This window comes from Fukomys damarensis, unplaced genomic scaffold (genome assembly GCF_012274545.1).
Source record: "Fukomys damarensis isolate Sample0158 unplaced genomic scaffold, DMR_v1.0_HiC HiC_scaffold_3, whole genome shotgun sequence".
Taxonomy (NCBI): Eukaryota; Metazoa; Chordata; class Mammalia; order Rodentia; family Bathyergidae; genus Fukomys; species Fukomys damarensis.
The window spans coordinates 43247180-43268284 of NW_022900915.1; the positions used below are offsets into that span (position 1 = coordinate 43247180).

General features: G+C 43.1%; 1 protein-coding gene across 3 annotated transcripts in view; it reads right to left on the reverse strand.

The window, feature by feature from the left end:
* The window catches only part of Atg10 (autophagy related 10), a 227104-nt gene that overhangs the window by 66200 nt on the left and 139799 nt on the right, over positions 1-21105 (reverse strand). For all 3 annotated transcript variants that reach the window (XM_010642752.3, XM_010642745.2, XM_033767871.1), the window contains one exon: positions 12889-13027. In XM_010642752.3, coding sequence (XP_010641054.1) covers positions 12889-13027 — 139 coding nt within the window. The remainder of the gene's footprint in view (positions 1-12888; positions 13028-21105) is intronic.

Consider the following 21105-nt stretch of genomic DNA (forward strand, 5'->3'; position numbering starts at 1 on the left):
TCCTGAATAGGCAAAATGAATATTTTGAAAATGGCCATTTTACCAAAAATGACATGCAATGACATTCAATGCAATGCCAATCTATCAAAAGCATTCTTCACAGAACCAGAAAAAGCAATTCTAAAATTTATATGGAAACAGAAGAGACCCTAAATAGCAAAAACAAAGCAAGAGCAAAGTAAGAAGCAACCCAAGCCCAGAATTCAAGCTATATTACAAAGTTAGAGTGATGAAAATGGCCTGATACTGGCACAAAAGAGACATGTAGATGAAACAGAACTGAGGATATAGAAAAACCCCATGGACGCTCAACTCTTTGTCTTTGACAAGTGACCAGAAACATGGAGGAAAGATGGTCTCTTTAACAAAGGTTACTGGGAAAACTGGTTTTCCACAGGCAGAGAAATGAATCTAGACCCATCTCTCTCACCATGCACTAAAATTAAATTAAAACAGATCAAAGACCTAGATACAAAAACAAAAAGAGTGAATCTGCTGGAAGGTAAAACTTTTGAAGACACAGACAAGGGCAAGGACTTTTTTTTTCAAAACAGAATCCCAGTTGAACAAGAAACAATACCAACAATCAACAAATGGGACTAAATCAAATTAAAACTCTTCTGCATAGCAAAGGAAACAACCAACAAAGTGAAGAGAGAGCCTAAAGAATGGGAAAAAAAAACTTTGCCACCTACTCATCAGAAAGGGGATTAATATCTAGAATACATGTGGAAACCCCAAAATGTTAGACCTCCCAAAATAAAAGGCACAATAAAAAAATTGGCAAATGAAATGAATAGACATTTCTCAAAAGAAGTACAGACGGCCAATGAGTACATGAAAAAGTAACATATCTTTGGCCATTCGCGAAATGCAAATCAAAACAATCCTGAGACTCCATCTTACTCTACAAAGAAAGGTCATCAAGAACCAAAAACAACAGATACTGGTGAGACTGTCGGGGCAAAAGGAACCTTACTACAATATCAGTGGGGATGTAAACTTGTACACCCTCTGTGGAAATCAGCATGGAGAGTCCTCACACATTAAAATTAGAGATTCCACCCGACCCAGCTATTCCTCTTCTGTGTATCTTCCCCCCAAATTAAAGACATTATATTACAGTGATTCATGCACGTCGTACTTTTACAGAACAACTCATAATAGCTAAGTCTCGGAAGACGCCTATATGCCCATCAACAAATGAATAGATAAAGAAAATAAGACATTTATACAGAATGGTGTACTCCTCTGCCATAAAGAAAGGTAAATTTGCATCGTCTGTAGGAAAGAGATTGTAACCTGAGACCATAAAGCTAAGTGAAACAAAGCAGACACAGAAGGCTAAATATTGCGTAATTTCTCTCATATGAGAACCCAGAGTATAAACAAAGAACCATTCAGAAGATACATGATAGAAAACAGGGAGAGAGGCTTTGTGGAGCTGGGAAAGGGTCTGCGAGTGGAGGGAGACAGGAAGTACAGGAAGGGAACTGACAAGGGTCACGGCGTGGCATGTGTACACACCAGCTCCCACAATCAATGTTTTCATCAGATTGCACAAAAAATGTATTAAATGAAAGAAGGAAAAATAAAATGCCTCATCTCAGAGTTGTGCCAACATCGCCTTTTCAAGAGTGTTTAATGTGAAATAGAAACCTCAAACTCATTAGCAGTCACCCCTCACAACCCCTTCCTACTTCCATCCTAGAAAACCTGACTTCCTTTCTGCTACTATGAATTTATCTTTTCCATGCATTTCATTCATACAGGTGCAGTCACACACATGGGTCTTCCCTCACTCCGCCAGTCTTCGAGGTTCGTGCATGTTTTAGCACGGGCCAGTGCCTCATTCTTTTTCATCCAGTTCATAGTTCACTCTGTTACATACCATGTTTTGCTCCTGCAGTCATCACGTGGCGCCTTTCCCCCGGGGGGCCATGATGAAGAGCGTCTCATGTACAAGCTCTGGCACGGCCACGTGTTGCCTTTTCGTTTGGGTGTCAGACCGACAGGTCTTCTGGTAACTGCCTAAGCCTTTGAGGACTTGCCAGGCTTCTCCAAGGTAACTGCCCTAACATCCCACGGGCAGCCCAGGTGGGGTTCTAATCTCTCTGTGCCCTTCCCAACACTGGATCATGTTTTGTTCTTCACTTGCAGCCCTCCCAACAGGAGCTAAGTGTCACACTCACTGTGATTTCGGTTTGCACTGACTTCCCTTATGTCACACTGAGCATATTTCCCACATCACTAAATGTCCACTCAGAGCCTCTGCCCTGCTTTGTTTTAATTTTGATTTTAGAGTGCTGGGCCTGAACCCAGGGCTTTCATGCTGAGTTACCTCTTCTGCTTTTATTTTTAGAGACAAAGTCTCCCTAGGTGGCCAAACTGCCCAGGGTGGGCTGGAACTTGGAACAGTCCAGCTCAGTATCTGAAGAGTGCTGGGATCACAGGTGTGCACCACCTCATCAGCTCCTGTCCTATTTTTTAATCCGGATATTCTCTTATTGTAGTGGTGTAAGAGTTTTTAATACATTCTAGGTACAAGGCCTTTATCAGATATATTTTATTTGTAAATATTTTCTCCATTTCGGTGGGCTCTCTTTTCATTTTCTTGATAGTGGCCTTTGAAACACAAGAGCTTGGAACTCGGATGAAGTCCGGCTTGTCTGTCTTTTCTCTGGTTGTTTAGTGTTATAGCTATATTTTTCACACATCTTTACTCCTGTGTGTCCTCCTGTGAAGGACGCTGATGTCTGAGTGGAGGATCACTGCAGAGGTTTCTGCCTGGGGCAACACAGTCTGTCTTAGGTTTGATAACGGTCACATTGTACTTCTCTTTCAAGGATCAGAACAGACCGAAACACAACTGTCTCTTTGGGTCTGCCATTTCTGCTGTTTTATTGTTTTCTCTATGCATGGACCAGGGCTTGTGCCTACAGCGTACACACACAAGCCCAAGAGATGGGACACAGGCATCAGGAGAAAACTGCCCGTAGAGAGAGGAATGTAACTCTCTAGAGAGAGGCAGTGGCAACAGGCCTGGAAAATCTCACCTTTAGGTCGAGTCCCTGCTGCAGTTCCAAAGAAGCCCAGACAGTTCTTACTTCTGGGAGGTGTCTTTTTCTTTGTAATAAGCCCTATTCTTCTCCAGTCGGATTTTCTGAACCAACTTGAGTTCTCTGATTTTCATAATTAGGGAAATGTTGGGAACACAACAGAGCTTAGGCCCCCGTAATGATGAGTCTGAAGGCCATTCTGCTGGGTGAGTCACAGCTGTAGCTTCCTGGATTAAAACCCCCTTCAGACTGTGGGCACCAGCTTCCAAGATCTAACTTCCTAGGAAAACAGAGAAAGGTCTATGTGGCCATTAATCCCAATATATCAACTTCACTGGATTAAGAAATATCTGATCCCTGGCCCCTTCCTCTCTGGTGCTGTTCCCCTCCTGTGCTTCTGGCTGCACAAACTAAGCAGCTTTGCTCCACCAAGTCCTTCTGCCAGGATGCTCCTGCCTTGGAGCTGTCTCCCATGGACCGAATCCCCAGAAGCCATGAGACAAATTAAGCTGCGGGTGTTGGGTACTGCGTTGCAGTGACAGGAAAGCTAATAGAGTCAATAAGTAATTGCAATGCCCTTGCCAAATTATTTGCTCCTTACAGGCCAATGTCTGAGCTGGCTCTGTGGAGCCACTGCAAGGTCTCTTTAGTTCCTCCTGAGGTTCTGAGTCTAGCACTCTGGCAACAGCATACTAGGCCTGGTGGGACTCTAAGGGTTGGAATTCAAGTGTTTAAGACAAACATTTCCAGTTCTAAATATTTAAAAGATTGTTTTTCATAGTAGTCACTTAAGGAGGTTAAATGACTATTAACAAATTCAACAAATATTTGTTCCAACAATGCTGTAATGCTGTCAATGGAACTGTTCTTTGGGAAATTCTTTCAGAGACAGGCACATTAATTAATTGCTTTGTAGTTACATATAGGTTATAATAACATTTTTTTAAAGGATGTCTGTCTTATTCCCTATATTTGGCTCCCAAAGATTGTGCTGTCTCAGAAAAAAAAAATCACCTTAGTGGGTAACGAACCATCTGCCAACTTTCTAAGTAATAGCAAACATTTCAAAAGCAGTAGTTCTCAAAATGTGTTGAGTCACAGCACTGTGACTGGCAAGCATCTATAGTCTGTTTTTCCTCTGTATCTTTGTTTCTGCTGACCATTTATACTGTAAAACATCCTGGTAAATACAGATCTTTTTGTTGTTGTTGCTGTTGTTTGACAATAATGACCTAACAAAGTGTCCTCTTCCTTCACCATTCATCATTGGTCTGCCTAGTCATAGTCACACTTTTCATGATCAAAGACAGGCAAAAATTCATTGTTGTGATCTTTTATACAAAACCAAAAAACCCTTTGACCCAATCAGTGGTATCTTCAAAATCCCAGCACATACTATTGAAACTTCAAATGTACTAATTGTGACTCTTTACAAAACACAATGAAACTTCCGGGAATACCACAGCATCCATTGAACTGGAAAAGCTAAACACGTACAGAACCACATCACAAAAGTAGAGCTTAACTAGGACAGGAACTTAAAGTATTTTGTATCTGTGTATGAAAATGGGAGAACCAAAGCTTAAAATATGGACATAAATAAATACTGGCTAAGCACATAAGCATATTATCGTGTACCTTCATGTTCAGTCCAAAGTAACTCTGACCAGGGACTGTTAGCCATCCTAAGGAGGCCTAGTTTCCTCTGTCTGGCCTCAGTCTCCTCCGAAATACTCAACTAACAACTCCCCACCTTCAGACACAAGCACCAATTTTAACACGCTGGGAATTAACCCACCGAGGCTGAAGGGCTTAACAAAATCCCTCAAATGCTTGAAGAATCAGAGCAGAAACTGAAGTAATTTTAGCTGAGACCCATAAAGTCATTTAGCTAACATGTTTATTGAGTGCCTATCCATGCCTACGTTACCTAGAATAATACACACATTTAAGCTAAACCCATGTGTGTCCAACAGCTCAACATGTCAAATGACAAAAGGGGAAACCAAGTTTGGCAAAAAAAAAAAAAAAAGGAATAATTAAAAAGTACAATCTTCAGCAACTGCCAGTAGCATTTAACATTCTCATATAAAGTCTCTCAATTGAATAATAACCTACAAGTCAAGTAATCTATATATTAGTCAAAATGTGCAGCTTTCTAAATTAAATTTCTCAGGGCTATTAGTTTTCATGAATCCAATAATAGCGTGAGATATTTCACCTGTACTTCCTACCTCTAGTGCAAGCCCACCACAGTTACCTTTATCCTTACTGTGCAGGTCTCACTGAAACTTTTAACCCCAAAATGAAGATTAGCAAGAACATAAATTATTCATAGTCAGTTTAAGAATAATATCCTGGATGTGGTTCCTGGAAATAAAGAGGAAAAAGTGGGTTTTCACAGTGAGATGTGCCACCAGTGTTCAATAAGTTGCCTTCAACACAGTTTTGAAGGACATAAAAATTCATGTCATACCACACAGCGAGACACAGATCATGCTTCGCCAAAGGGGAAAATTCATTTTTGCTTCAGTGAGAAAATTATACTGTAATATGAAATGAGTGTAATTGTTCCTGTACATTCAGATCAGGTACTGCGCTGGCTAATTCTGCAATTTTCATTATTCCTATAAACAGTTGAATACTTTGTATCTTTATTAATATCAGGAAATCTGAGTGGAAATTCCAAAAATACAGATGATGGCAACTCCTCTTTACTTACACATAACATCAACTAATTTAATTCACACGTTTCTGAAATTGCAGTTATTTGAATGACCAGTGCCCTGCGGTGCGGAACCGGCTACCATGGTTTGGGGCACCCTCAGCTGCGGGGCCACACATGCTCATGACGACATGGCCCCTCATCTCCGGCAGGGCCCAGGGGAGCCCAGAAGCACGCTGAGAGGTAGTTCCCCACAGCAGGAGGCGAGCCTCACGGCTCCACGCAGCAGGTTTTATGCCTCGGCTTTGTTTGCAGATGATGAAAGACATTTTAATGCATTGTTCCAGGTCTTATGGTGAATAAGCAGCAGGGCTGGGAATCAGGATGGGGGACCTGGTGTTTCACCACTGTGCTGCGGGTGTCGGTACACGCATGCTTCTTAGGAACTGCACAGTGACGCACATATGAGTTGTGCTTCGCTCCTGCTACTAGCTGGTCTCCACCGACGCGGGCTGACAGAGAGGTATGAACTGCAAGTCTGTCTTACTCCCTCACTAGACTGCTGCCATCTCCTCGGGTCGTCGCCTGTTTCTGGTTTCTGTTATCCACCTCTGCATCCTGGAAACATCCTCATGCTGCCCCTAAATATTTTCAAAGGGATGGAGACATGGAAGTTCAGCATTATTTCTGGTGCACCTGACACAACTCTCACAAAGTATAAAGACTGAATAGTTAAGATTTTTTAATCATGGATTGTTTTGTGTTTACATAAAAAAACCTCACACTTATGCAAATCCATAGCATTAAGCAGATGCAGACAGGGTGGATTTTTGACTTCTCAGTATCCAAACATACTCTCAGTCTGGGGGAGAAATTCCAGAATAAGTGGAAGGGGAGGCTCCATCCCCATCCCTGGGGCTGGGCGATGTCCCCTCACTCTGTCGCCCACTGCAGTCCCCTGGCTCAGGTCCTTCCCTAAGTCCTTCTCTGCTTTTCACAGTCAGGCTCAATTAACCGCAACCAACTGTACCTCGTTGACACAAATTAATAGCTTAGAAGTCTTGCTTAGTAGCTATCTAGCTTCAAAATGATCCACCCACATTTAAAATGTTGTACGTTTTTCTGGTCATCACAAGCGCACTAAGCATAAGATGGCTTTCATTCCACGGGAAACACGATGCATGTGACAGTCTATTTTTGTGCAACACATCCGACAGCGCATAAAGGGACAATTCCAAGTCACCCTAAGATGTCCACATTCTGTGTCAAGAAACTCACAATAATGCAGGCGAGGCAACGACCTTCCACTCAAGCTAAACTGACCGCGTAACCCAGCATTGGTGCGCAAGACCTCCTGGGGGAACTGCTGGGCCAGACGTTCCAGAGGAAGCAACATTGGGGCCACAGACTCCCAGGCAGCAAGCCTGAGAGCTGCTGTGGAGGAGCCCAGGGAAATGTAGGCCCTGGGGCCTGCTGGTTCTAAACAGAAGACTCGTTTTCAATCCAATCTAAAGGAGTCAGAGATTTTGATCGCACCTCGCAGCCTGGAACCACAGTCCTCAGCACTCTGGATTCTCGGCTTTCCTCAAACCACGCTCCAGAACACTGGCCTTTACTCGTATGAGAGCCACTGCTGTCCTTATTCCACGTCCAACTTGACACTCGTGTAACCCCTCGCGTAGGGACTCGAGAATCGCTGCGTTAGGGCTTCCGGCAGGGCTAAAAGCTATCAGCTAGTTACAGGTTGGCCAGCGTTTCTGTCGTCTTATTTTTTAAAATAAGCGAATAAATTGTGTGCTGTGCACACAGTAGGGCTTCACATGCATTTTAATGGATGCTTCACATGGGGCTCATTTTGCCAAGGGTAAGCAAAGAGACTGTCCTTATGGAAGCACAAGCGTTCACCTGCCCCAGAAAGGAGAAATACAGTCTCTTACAGACAAGCACGTTCAAGGGTCTTCCAGGTCCTCTTCCAAGCCTCTGGTCCGTTTAAATTCTGTCGCTCTTTGTACGTGTTCGGTGCTAACACAGGCGAGAAAGAACTTTCTGGCTAAGTCGGTTTCTGTAGTTTTTCAAATTTCTTTTGCACAATTCCTTTCATACAATATTAAACCAAGATAATTATTTTCAATGAGACTCTGTATCATATACCATTCTACCCTAATCTGCTCTGTTTCAGACATGTATAGTAGTCAACAAACAATTCTCATTAGATTTCTCTACTGTTTGGACTTTTCAGTTTAAATTTCAGTGGCATTGGTTATATAACTGCCATTATTTTCCTTAGTAATTTTCATTGTTTGCTCTTCAAATTCCATTTCAATCCCTAGAATTTCTTTTTAATGCACCAAACTGTATATTCCAGTTTGTTAGCATGATTTTGGCTAGATTAACTATCTGCATAAATATAAGCATAGATACACATTTTCTTAAAGATTTTTTATAATTAAACAAAATTCAAACTTATCTGTCAAATTGCTATTTTCTGCTCCTTGTAAAAATTAACTTGGATCATTTTGCCCCAGTCTTTACCTCTCTAATCCACCGTTTTCTTCCTGTTCAACAAGCTGCCCTAATGTTCACAGAACTGCAATACCGATTTTCCCTTGAAAATATGTTCTTTCCAGCCCACCTCTCCAGGATGCTATCACTGTCAAGTTTTAATAATCTCAACAACGACAAGAAAACCATCGTTATTTTTCATTCTTCTTTCACTTACTCCTCGTGGTTTTAGAAATCACTTCAAAGAACTGACTTCCTCCTCGAATTCACTTCGGCTCGGTTTCGTTGCAGTTTTCTCAAGTCCTGCAACCCGAACCACCCATTATCACACCTACAGTGTGACTTCCTGGCACCTTGGTGACCGCTTCTCCACAGTGTCTTTACATAGTTCTTACCCAAACCTCCCTCACTGGCCTCCAAGTACGGCCCTCTCTGCAGCCCGAACAGCTGGGCACCCGGCTCCCCCTTCCACTGTCCACAGAAAAGCCACTGTCACAAGCCCGCCATCTGACTTGCAGGCACAGCTGCGACATTCTGTTCTCATTCTTGAGCTCCCTCCATCCTCATCTTTCTCATGACCCTGCCTTCTCCTCCCAGTACTCCCCTGGCCTCCAAACCACACCTGCTCTCTTCCTTCTCCACCTCCTCCTCATGCTCCCCTCGGCTTTCGAACACCCACCATTCCGTCCCCATCCTGGCCTGTAACTTGGCTTGGCTCACACTACCCTTGGGAAGGAATTTTTCTTGGGCTACTTCTTTCACTCTGTTTTCTGCAAACATCCTTCAGGCCTATAACAAGTCGACAGATCTTGTATGTCAAGTATCTTGGGTACATTTTTAATTCTATACCCACACTTCTTAGGCCCATAATAGTCAGGCCCTCCACTGCTGAACAGAAGAAATGTTTCCTTCCCTATTCAAAAGCAGCCCTTCTGACTAGCTAAAGAAATATGTCAAAACAGCTCCCAAGAAGAACCCATATGTCAGACAAAGAATTAAATATTTTGAAAATGAGAATAACCACTCGGTCCGTTTCTCAATAGAGATTGAGAACAAAGGAAAAGAAAAGAGACAGGAAAGAAATACAACCAGAATTCAAGCTGAAATAAATATAGAAATTTCTAGTTACGATGTAAGAGAAATATATTTAAGCCTAGGTCTCTGGTGAAGCCAGAAGCCATTAAGTACATACGTAAGGTTTTTACTACATTTCTAACTTTTGCCTTCAACTTTGATCGAAGCCAAAATCTCAAGGGGGAAAATAGGGCATATAAAGGCCATGGAATGGTAAGAATGATAGGGAGCAGACAGGAGGCTTTGGAGTAATACAAATAATTCTTTAATACAGTGTGCTTCAAAGACAGTCATCAAACAACAACAGCCACAACAAAAACAAAAATGCACCGAACGATGTCAGTGCTTCATAGACTACGCCACAGCCCAGAGTGGTGGCTCTTCCTCATCACCCCACGGCAGGGTAGTAGGTATCTGTTATCCACTGTGGGTGGCAGCAGGTGGTGACCATATCCAACAGCCTCTCCCCAAACCACAATGACAAAAGCAGCTACTTCTCCTCTTTAGTCCACGCTGTCCCCTTGCAAAGTAAGCTCCTGTGGCCCAAGTGGTAGAAATGAGAGGCATCCAAAAGCAGGATGCTGTCTGACCTTGGCTGCCTGCCTTCAAGGGTCAAATAAAAATGTGTTCATAGAAGTGGAACAGCTTCACTAGCTTGGACGCCCACTGTGAGGCCCCAGGATTTTCCATTTTTCTTAGTCTGCTGTTTCTGTGCTCTCCAAGAAGAACCCAACCTAGCAGTAAAGGTGTATGGGTGGTTTGGATGCCAGGTTCCCCGAGACAGTGGCCTCACTTCCCCAGAGAGCCCCTCACACCAGGTAAGCAGGGGCCATCGCAGTGTCTCCACCTTTAGCTCTACTCAGAAAGACTTAGAAATTCTTCCTTATGAGTCACCTGATAAATGTGTTGACTCTGTGTACAGTTGATACTGTGGGTATCAAAATGAGTGTGACTAATGTAAATATTTATCAAAGGTCATCTAAGCAGCACAAATGAAGCTTATTTTGGAGCCCCACTGTCTAGCTCACCATCTCAAGGAGACAAATCAACACACAACTTAGTCATAGTGCAACTTTTGATATGACTGACTGTTATGATAGGACACAGTAAGATACGGAACTGACCAGGGTAGAAAAATAAGAGGAACTCAGAGCCCAAGGAATTTGCATTTCAATAAATAGAATAAAGAGCTCTGAAATTTCACTGAATTCATAAAAGAAAAGGTAATGTAAATTTAAATGGACACTACTTACTTTGCTTTCTCTATATCAAAAAGTAACAGAAAAATTCAAAGCAAACAAAGAAATTAATTTTTACTAACAACGAAATGCAAAAGAAATTCTAAGTATCCTCTGAAAACAAGGCTAAGTGAACTATTTCTGAAGCTTCAAAAAAAAAAAAAAAAAAGAGAGACTCCTGGGCAAAAATTTTATAATCTTCTTTCTAGGTCGAAACTCACTTAGAATGAGACAAAGAAAAATCTGGACCTGGAACAGGAGGATGAGGACAACATTAGGAATCCACTCACCACATGGTTGGAGATTCGTTTAATTAACAGGTGAGGAGCCAGAATAATCAGGTATCAAAAGAAAAGGAAATGGGCTGGAGAGAATAAATGAGAAATTATGACTTGGGAGTAAAGGGTGATATGTTTTTACAATACTCACGGGTTTAAGTTAGGTGGAAAAGAAATTATTAGAATACAATAATGGGAGAACCATTTTCATGCCTCTGCATAAGAAAACATTTCAGTGTGCTTTGCAAAAACTGAATTTGATTTTTTAGTGTATAAGTACCAAATGAGTTCTGATTGATACTAATTTTAAAATTCCTAATACCCATTCTATATAACACGGAACTGGGGATGGGGTGCACTTCCACATTAAATAAATGACTTCTTTTGGTCCCTTTTATTAAGCCTGAATGAACAACATCTTCAAAATACATAAATAGAATCCAGGAATGCTAGTGGAGAGAGGAGAGAGGAGAGAGAGAGAGTATTTGTGTGCGTGCGTGCGTGCGTGCGTGTGTGTGTGTGTGTGTAAGAAGAGAAAGGTCAGAACGAAGAAAGGCACCGAGGAAGCTGACCAATGCCAGTAACGCGATTGGACCCGCATAAACACTTCCGGAGCTGCGCTGCAGGGGGCGCTGTTGGCACACGAGAGCAGAGCATGGGTGTGAGCTCATCGCCAGCCGGGCAAGCCGCACTGGCAGCTAGAAGCATTCAGGTCTCAACACCTCCGATTCCCCAGCGCTGACAAGCGAAACAACTTGTTTTGTCTCTGGGAGCTCTTCTCTGATGATTAACTGCTTGTGGTGAATGCTAATTGCACGCAGGTACGGTGTGGGAGAAGGGGGTCGGTCCCCTGCCCTGCAGGAGGACTTGCCCCGGGGCAGCTCTGCCCTCACCACGCTGTGACAAACACGGCCTCTACTCTTACACAGCACAGCTCCCAGTCCAGAAACCGCCTTCCACCTCTGGGCTCCAAACCAAATATAATTACAACAAAGGGGCTGTTTAAAGATGCCCGCAATAATCTCAGGGATAAATGTGCTGCAGGAGTCGGTGAATTAGTGGACTATCAGTGTCCTCAATTCCCCACGTCCCATGTTGAAAATTTACCCCAAATTGTCAGTTCCTAGGAACAGCACCTCAGATTAAAATCTTCTCACCGGGGAGTCTATGAGAATTTGTTCTTGTGTTTTAAATTCTAAATGCTTGTTAAACCGCCAGCGCTGCAAAATTAGAGACCATTAAACAATATATGGCAGCAAGTGATTAAATCTACCAAATACACATTCAAAGCAGCTTAAGCTACTTTTTAATTAAAAATAAAATATCATTGGCTAAATTCAGATGTCTTAGCTCTCCAGAAAAAGAAAGCTGTTGGAAATGTGAACTGCTGCAGACAAGCCCGGCTATAAAAGGGGACGGAGGGCGGAGGGCAGGCTGGGTGGGGGCTCAGGGGGCCAGACGCTGGCCTACTCATCTCCTCCGCATGTGCGGGGAGGACACCAGGCGTCTCTGCTGCAAAGGCCTGGTGGGGCCAAGGTGCTCCGCCCTCCTGGGAGGAGCGAGAGATGAGCAACAGCTTCTCGGGAAGCCAGGCACTGGAGAGGTACAGATGGCCAGAGGAAATGTCAGTGCTGTTTTTCAATACAGCTTAAACTGACTGATAAACGTTTCTCGAAATAGTCGTTAGCTCTTGGAGAACCAGGCACAGGAGCTTTGGAGTTAATGGGATCACTTGAGGTTGAAAGGCATTTTTACTGTACAGTTAGAAGTAAATAAACATTGCAGCTTTAAGTTGTTCCTGCTTGTTTAAAGTAAAGAAAAGAAAAAGGGCCGGGGGCTTAGTCAACTTCAGGCAGGAGGCCAAGAATCTGAGGATCAGACTTCAGGCTGCGATGATATCATTCACTGTGAAGTCTTGATTCTCTCCCTGCAGCATGAGAAACTTACTGCTAAAACCTTACCTCACCCACAGTTTTCTTATTTCTAAGTCTATCTTTTTTACTCCTGAGAATGATTTTCCAACTGTGCTTTCTTCCTTAGACATAAATGTTTAGCCTCGGACAGAGTCTTACCTAAAAAGCTTGCTCTGAAGTACAGCACAGGTGCCTGGTAGCTACAGGAGTATAAGACGTGATGCTCGTATTTAACTACTTCCGAGGTGGCCTCCATCTCGGTCACTTCCAAAGCATCTGAGGGTAGCTCTAAGGCCTCCTGGAAAGAAGCAAAGCAAAAACCAAATGTATTTGTCAATTAAAAAATATATATATAAACACAAAGAGGAAAAGATGAGATTTTTCTTCCTGCAAAATTACAGTTAGATAAATATAGGGCCATGAGGTAAGGAAAAGGGAGTTACCCATATTAATGTCTAACATTTGAGTCCTGGGTAAATAGTAAAACCAGAAAATGTTAGCATTAAGCAATTCCAGATTGTTCTTTGGGAGACAAAGCAGCTTTGAGGAAAGAAACAGGAGGGGGGAGCAAAATGATCTAATGCAACAGCGACTTGAAAAATCTTTACTGTACAATTTTAGCAACAAGATGATGGCTATATAAACCACCTTCTCCCCTACCTGCGAGAGCTAAAAACATCCTAACAATCGAAGGAGAGGCTGTGAAACGTCCCTAGTCTATTGTACTCGCCCAAAGATGATTCATTGTGTGCTGAACAATTCCTAGTTCCATTTTGAATAAGAAACTTATTTTGCGAGAGGTTGAGATTTTTAGGTATATGTCAAATCCAGAGATGATTATGTGTTCTTATTGTTATGCTTTCTTTGGTAGAGTCCTACGGTGACTCTTGATTTTTTTAATAGAAGGCAAAGTTAAACACAGTTCTATAAGCAGAGTTGCGGATAGTCGTGCGACTCCTCACCTAATCACTCTTCACTGGTTGATTTGTTTTTCTTTTACTATGGGTGGAGGTTTCTTAAGAATGTATCTTAATGCTTAGAAGCAATTAATTGGACATGTTGAATCAGAGCCTGGTGTCGTGCACATGCACTTATTTATTTTGGTTGATGAACTTCCTTTGAAATTAAATTAGTAGAAGATGGGTTTGGCTCATTTCTGCCTCTCATTAAAACAGTAATGGCAACAATGAACAATCAGAAAGAGCCATGGGGAAGACTTCAAATGCCATCAATATGAAAGAAGGTTGGCATGCAGATAAGTGAAGCCAGAACTGCTGTCCAGATCTGTGTCTCCTTTAATAACTCGCACTCCCAGCCAGTCCACTGGGGAGATGTTACTATGGGTAAATTGCAATAGAGAATATTTACTTTTCACTGAAGCCCAGGAAACACTATCAGTTAAATACATTAAATAACTGGAAAGAAATCACAAATAAATTCTCAAGATATAGAAAATTAACGCAGTAGTAAGAAAGAGCTTTTTCTGTTTGTTTCTCATTTTCATTAGTCATGACTATCAAAATTCTTCTACAGCAATTCTTTCAACCACATTCTTTCTTTTCGGTCAGTAACTGAGTTGCTTAGTATTTATAACGTTTTTCCTCTTAACATTATAGAAGAATTGTGTCTTGGTGCTATGGTTTGGATCTTAAACGTATCCAAAGGCCATGCCATGAAGGCTTAGTATCTGGCCTGTGGTGCCCCTGGGGAGCAGTGGACTTTTGGGAGTGGGCCAAGTGGAAGGAAGCCCGGTCATTGCGAGTGTACTCTTGAAGGGGCCCGTGGCACTTTCTTCCCTCTGTCATTACTTCCTGCTGCCCCAAGAGGCTGTGATGTTCTGCCTGCCACAGGGCCACAGGGCCAAGCAACCAAGGCCAGAAACCACCAGCCAAAATGAGTCTTTCCTCCTCAGAAGCTAATTTCCTCACCATGACTGAAAGCTGAGTAGTACACGTGGTGACAAAGAGGAAATGCAAATTCTACAGAAACACAAAAATAAAAAAATGAAATTCCTCTCATCCCAGAACTTCTCAATATTTGTAATCATTTTTAAGAGGCTGGAGTACATTCTTACAGACTTTTGTGGCTTTTGACACACAAACACATATACATATGTGTACTCCCAATAGCCCCTTCCAACTGTCCACTCCCAGTTAAACTATGCAGTGCACATATATGCTCCTAGAGTTTACTTTGCACCTGTAACATCCAGTCACCTGCTGCCACATCAGGGCTGTGGCCCAAGCACCTTCCCTCTGTTCCATGGTATCATTACATCACAGCTGTCTATCACATTTTTCTTTGAACACTTTCACCTTGCTAGGAATTTAGGTTCTTTACTATCACTTGTGCTGCAATGGATGGCCTAGCTCAAACGTCCTTACACACTGCTGTTTTTCTATATTACAGATTCCAAAGGGTGAAATCAATGCATCATTTTACGTCTCAAGAGATCCTTCCGATCTAGCCTCAGAAGAGTGTTACATCAATTTCCATTTCCAGAAAATAGGTCCAAGGATGCCCTTTTCCCATATCCAGTGAAGAGTGGATATTATTTGCTTTTGATTTTTGCCTATGTGATGAAGTGGTACATGTCATTTTTTGTTTTAACTTCTAGTTTCTTGATATTAGTGAAGGTGAACATCCATTTACATGTTTACTGGTAATACTGAGTATAGATTTTAACTCAGTATTTTTCCAACTCTGTTTATTGTACTTTTTACCAGTCTTTTCTTACTTTCATATAGTTAAAAATGCACATTTTTTGTTTGCAGCTTCTGAGTTGCACGTCTTTAAAAGGCCCCGTGCTGTGTCCACTTCATTCCTAATAATTATAGAAGTTAAGTTCCTTCCTTATGCATAAACATGTATTATTAAATTAACATTCAAATCATTAATGCATGTGAATTTTGTATTTGTCTATAGTGTGAGGTAGATTTCTCCCAGATGCTCTCTAATAGTCCGTCTGTTTTCTTACTGATCTTCAATGTTAGTGTTGTCATTGTTACTGTGTGGATGTTTATTCCTTTGTGAGCTACTTCTCCTCTTAGACCATCACTGCAGACCTGAAATTCATATGGAATCTAGGGAACTGGGCCATTGATTTCTGCAGAAAACTGTAGGAACCGGCTGCCTGAGCCTCAGGCTTGTCAGTGAGGACACAGTTTCGGAAAGGAAGTTTTTCACACAAACTCAAGTCAGGCATTCAAGAATGTGCAGGACATGAAACCAAGTGCATGGATCCAGATCCTCAAAGAGGCATAAGCAATGGGAGAGAAGGGGCAAAACAAGTTCCTGTTGAGCTCCCCAAAGTCTCACCTCAGTCCCTGTTCTCCCTACCTGGCAGCTGAGTGTCCGTCATGGGATTTGAAGGCCAGGGTACCCATCCTCTCTCCTGGACACATGCTGCATCACCCGCTCTGATGGCCATCTGTGTGCAGACACATTTTTGCACCCTTACTCATACTTCAGTGAAGTGTTGGCTGTGTCTGGTGACATTGTCCCGTGATTTACAGTCGCCTCAGCCCATGCAAGGATCACCTTTACTATCACCCAATCTGGAAACCTCAGATTCTACACATTCTCTGCTTCCCTTCCCAGTCCGTGCTACATGGTTGCAGAACTCCCGGACTAAAGTTCTTCTTCATCTTTGTATTCCCAGAGACTCTAATACAGAACTGAGAACATAAGTATGCACACTTTTCTAACTCAGTCTGTTCCTACCACCTAAGAAACTACAGGGGTGATGTACTAGTGACCAGACTCCCCACTCCACATCTTAAATGAGGCAAACTGCAGAGTGAAAGTGCAGAATGTCACCAAGGAGGGCACACAAGTGGCGGATAAGCACTGAAAAAGATACGCAGCATAGGAGGCATCAGAGGAATGCAAACCAAGACTACCCTGGGCTGGCCCTGTGTATCTATCAGAACAGCTAAAATTAAAAAGTGGTGACCCCACCCAGTGCTGGTGAAGATGCAGGGAAACGAGATCATTCATATACTGCCAGCTGGAATATAAAATAACAAAGTCTCAAGAGAGTTAGTTATACATCGTTTCTTATAAAACTGAATATACAATTACTATACATGTCACGAATTTGGGCACTGTTTCCAGAGAAATAAAAATCTTACATATGAATGTTCATAGAAGTTGTATTCAGAATAGCCAAAACCTTGAAAAAGTTCAGATATCATTAGCAAGTTAGTGGTTCGACAGACCCTTCCAGCATACCATTTAGCAACAAAGGGAACAAACTGCAGACACAAATAAACCCTGCATGAGTCTCCAGGGGGTTATGCCACCACAAGTGATGAAAGTACCAAAAACAAAAACAAAAACTGTATGATTCCACTTACACAGTTGCATCTCAGTTCATGAACTTGGTTTTTTTCCACAATTCTGGTTACAAACTGAATTGGACCAAAACCAAATCAAATTCAATGGCTAGATTCAACTTTGACCTTATGGAGAAATTGGATTTGGCTCTTTTCTAGTTCAGTTTGCAACCAGAATTGTGTAAAGCATTGAATTGTAAACCAAGGTACCACTGTATAGTAATATTTTTCTTTTCTTTTTGGTTTTTTGAGATAGGGTCTCACTATGTAGTTTAGGCTGATTCTGAACTCACTATATAGCCTAGGGGACCCTCAAACTGGTGGCAATCTTCCTGCCTCAGCTTCCTGAGTACTGGGATTAAAGGCGTGTCCTATCACGCCCAGCTTGAAATGATATTTTCAAAATGAAAAGCAAAGAGGAGATTAGTGTTGGTGGGAGGGCTGAGTGAAGTGGGCCAGGCTACAAAACGGAAATGGGAAGGACACGTGTGGTGAGGAACCTGTTCGTCTCTCGCCTGTGGTAATGGATATGTAAATCTACACTCATGGCCCGGATGTGGCTCCGTGGGAGAGCACCGCCTAGCATGCATGAGGCCCTGGATTCCATCCCCAGTCCCATGAAATAAGCAAAGGGACACATATGAAACTTCAGGTATAGACCCAAACATACTTACACACATGCACACACAGGAGCACAAGTAAAACTGTGGTAATCTGAGTAAGATCCCTTTTCCTGTCAACGTCAGTGTCCTGGCTATGATGTTACACTATACTTTTGCCATAAGTTATTTCTGGGGAAAACTGGGTAGAAGGTGTATGGGATCTTTCAGATTACTTCTTACTACTGCAAGTGAATTTAAAGTCATTTCAAAAATTTCAATTAAAAAATGAAAAGCAAAGAAACAGGCAACACGAAGCTTATTAAAAACAAGATGAAATTTCTAAGACCTCTAGGAGCTAACAATACAGATGGCAGTGGGATCCTGTTAGTGCAGAGAGTCTAATCCTGGGATTTGTTTTAAAATATTACAGGAGAGTAGAAAGCAGACAGAAGGGTGGCGTGGGTATGAGTGGCTGTGGACCCGATGGCTGCTGGGACGGCCTGGTGGGTCTCTGGTATTTATCACACAACTGTCAACTCTTGTGAAGATTTACATTCTTCAAAGTAAAAAAAAAAGCAAGGTCAAAAATGACTGATACCACATCACAATATTAATAATAAAAGGAATTTGAATTCTTCCACCTAGTCACACACTGTGCTGCTGGGCTGTCCTAGGCCACCTCAGCAGTCGGGGGCCCTCGGGGTCTGTCCCTCATTTCTACTGACTCCACGGCTCCTGTGGTTTGTACTGCAGTGAGCTCCCTTCTAACTAGGACTATGCTAAGTTGGGCAGATATTCCAAACACCAAAATATTAACATAAACATTTCAGTTTGTTAGGATGTTACTGTTTTTCCTCTCTTCTACGATTTTTCAAAAGGTTGGAAATATTTAATTTGATATCAGAAAAGGACTCGAAATCCATTCATTTTCCTCAAAATGTTGCTGTTTTATTTTACATGACAGGATACCTGTCCAGATGCCCCCCCAAAGCCTCATGTGGCCATGGGCTGGATCTAGAGTGTGTGAAGCTGGAGTTGATTCACGATGCAATACTAGGCTCTCGAGGGCACTAGGATTAAGGGTGTGAGTGCTGCCCACCCTCAGTAGGCTGAGTAAGATAAAAGGGGCTGGGAGACACTGTTAACCTCTCTTGTTACCTTTGCTGCCTTGTGTGCGCCACGTTTCTTCTCTGCCCTGGAGTTGACGGATTGTGGACTGAAACCTCTACGAACTGTAAACCAAATGAACCCTAACTTTGGGTGTCTGGTATTTTGTCTCAGCAACTAGAGAAAAGTAACTAACACACCTGTGTTTAGAAAATTACATCCATGGAGCTAAAAGATTAAGTGGTTCACATTAATTATAGAAACCTTGATTTTATTGAATTCAATTAACAATAAGTTGACAGTGATCTCTCATTTAGAAAATCTGATATGAATTAAGCCTCACAAGGAAATCCCATTAAGAGGGATCATGGCAGAAGACGCTCCATAGGTATTTGATTGAAAGCACACCTGAATGTGCATGGGGCTTTGGGAATGAGATCCGTATCTCTGCTTCTCCTACAGGGAAAAGTAATTGAAGGAAGAAAACTTTCCTTGTCTCACTAGTAATCTCCATTACTACAACTGAGCAAACAGAAGACGAGCTATGTTCATTACATCCCCGAGGAAAAGAGCAGCGACTTGTTTATCTTTTGCTCACCCGGTCTCGGCTGACAACCTGACATGAGTGGGCCAGTATCGCGGCGCAGGGCTGAAGGGCCAGGGCATCTCCGTGAGCCTGCCCATGGCGGACAGGCCGGCTCATCCCACCGGCAGAGCCGAGCAGCGCCGTGCAGCGAACTCTGCATTTTCTCACTTCCCCGAGCCAGCTGCCACTTGCGGTCTTCAGAAGCAATGAAGACTGAGCCTCTGACAGACCCGGGAGGGATTGTGCGCCAGTGTTCACAGCAGGTGACGGGAACACTGCAGGCCTGGTACAGTGCCTCTCTGTGCCCTATTCCCCGTCTCACCGTGAGGTACTCTCCTCCCATCTCAGCTCCAAGACTGGCTTTCTGCATGATCTCTGTAGCTTTGAGTGAGTGAAGGTCACCAGGTCACCAGGACCCTCCCAAGCCCTGGCATGGCCCCAGTGACCATGAACTTGTGTGTGTGTGTGTGTGTGTGTGGCATGTGAGAACGGGGTCCGCTGTGACGGGTGTGTGTGACAGTACCGGAGCCACAGGGAGTGGCTCACATGTGATCCCCGGGCCATGTCTTAGCAAGGTCGCCATCCACGTCACGATGACCACCACAGCTACTGCCTGTTAGTTGGGAAGAGGAAGGGCTGCCATGTCCTGCCAGGAGGGCGGGTGGGCTCCCAGAGAAGGGTCTGTCTCAGCATAGAGCAGGGTCACGTCCTCGGCCATACAGCAGGGAGGGCACATAAAGCCCTTGCACACTTGCTCCATGGTCAGAGGGCACACAGGAGACAACAAGACGCACTGAACTTGAGCTGGAGTCCACAAAGATGACACTGGACAGCACCCAGCATCCCTGCTTAACACAGTATGTTAAAAGCATGGTTTCCCTGGGGAAAAACTTAAACAACTCAGAGGACCTTTTGTAAAGCCCACTTACGGGGATCTGATCCCCCTTTGTGCTGAGCTACATCCCTGGCCCTTTCTCATTTTTTTCATTTTGAGACATGCACCATAAGCAAGAATCAGTCACAAGAGCATGCGGTTTCTCTACACCTGTTGGTGTGTAGTGCAGCACTCTTTCCCCTGCTCTGGAAGAAGGCCCGTGGGCACTCATCACTACAGCAGTATAATTCATGATAGCTAAATCTTGGAAGTGGCCTATATGTCTGTCAACAGATAAAAAAAAAATGTACTATTCACGTACGATGGAGCACTACTCTGCCATGAAAAGGATAAACTTGAGTCATCTGTAGGAAAATGGATGCACCTTGAGACCATAATGCTAAGTAACACACACACACGCACACACAAACACACACACAATTAAATATCACATGGTTTCTCTCTATGAAAACCTCAATATCTTACAACATAAACAATAGATAACAGGAAAAAAGAGACAAGAAAGGTATTGTAGTCCAGCTTCGACAATGTATTTGAAAATGTACTTTGACTTAGTATGACTGTCATACTTTTCTATACATTCTTTGGCCTAATAAAAGAGGGTGGACAGGGAAAAGACAAAGAGAAGGGAACCGAAGTCTTCAGACTCCACGCCAGGGCTCTTCCTGTTACGCTAAGACCATTCGATTCTTGGGGACGGGGAGGCAACACAGACGCGTTGCTGGACACATCTCCTGCCCACAGCTCTCATCCGGAAGCTCAGGAGTGGAATGTGTGCATCTACCTGACTGATGGGGCTCCTGAGGGTGCTGATGGACTGGCCAAGAAGCCCGGCCTCGCCTACACGCA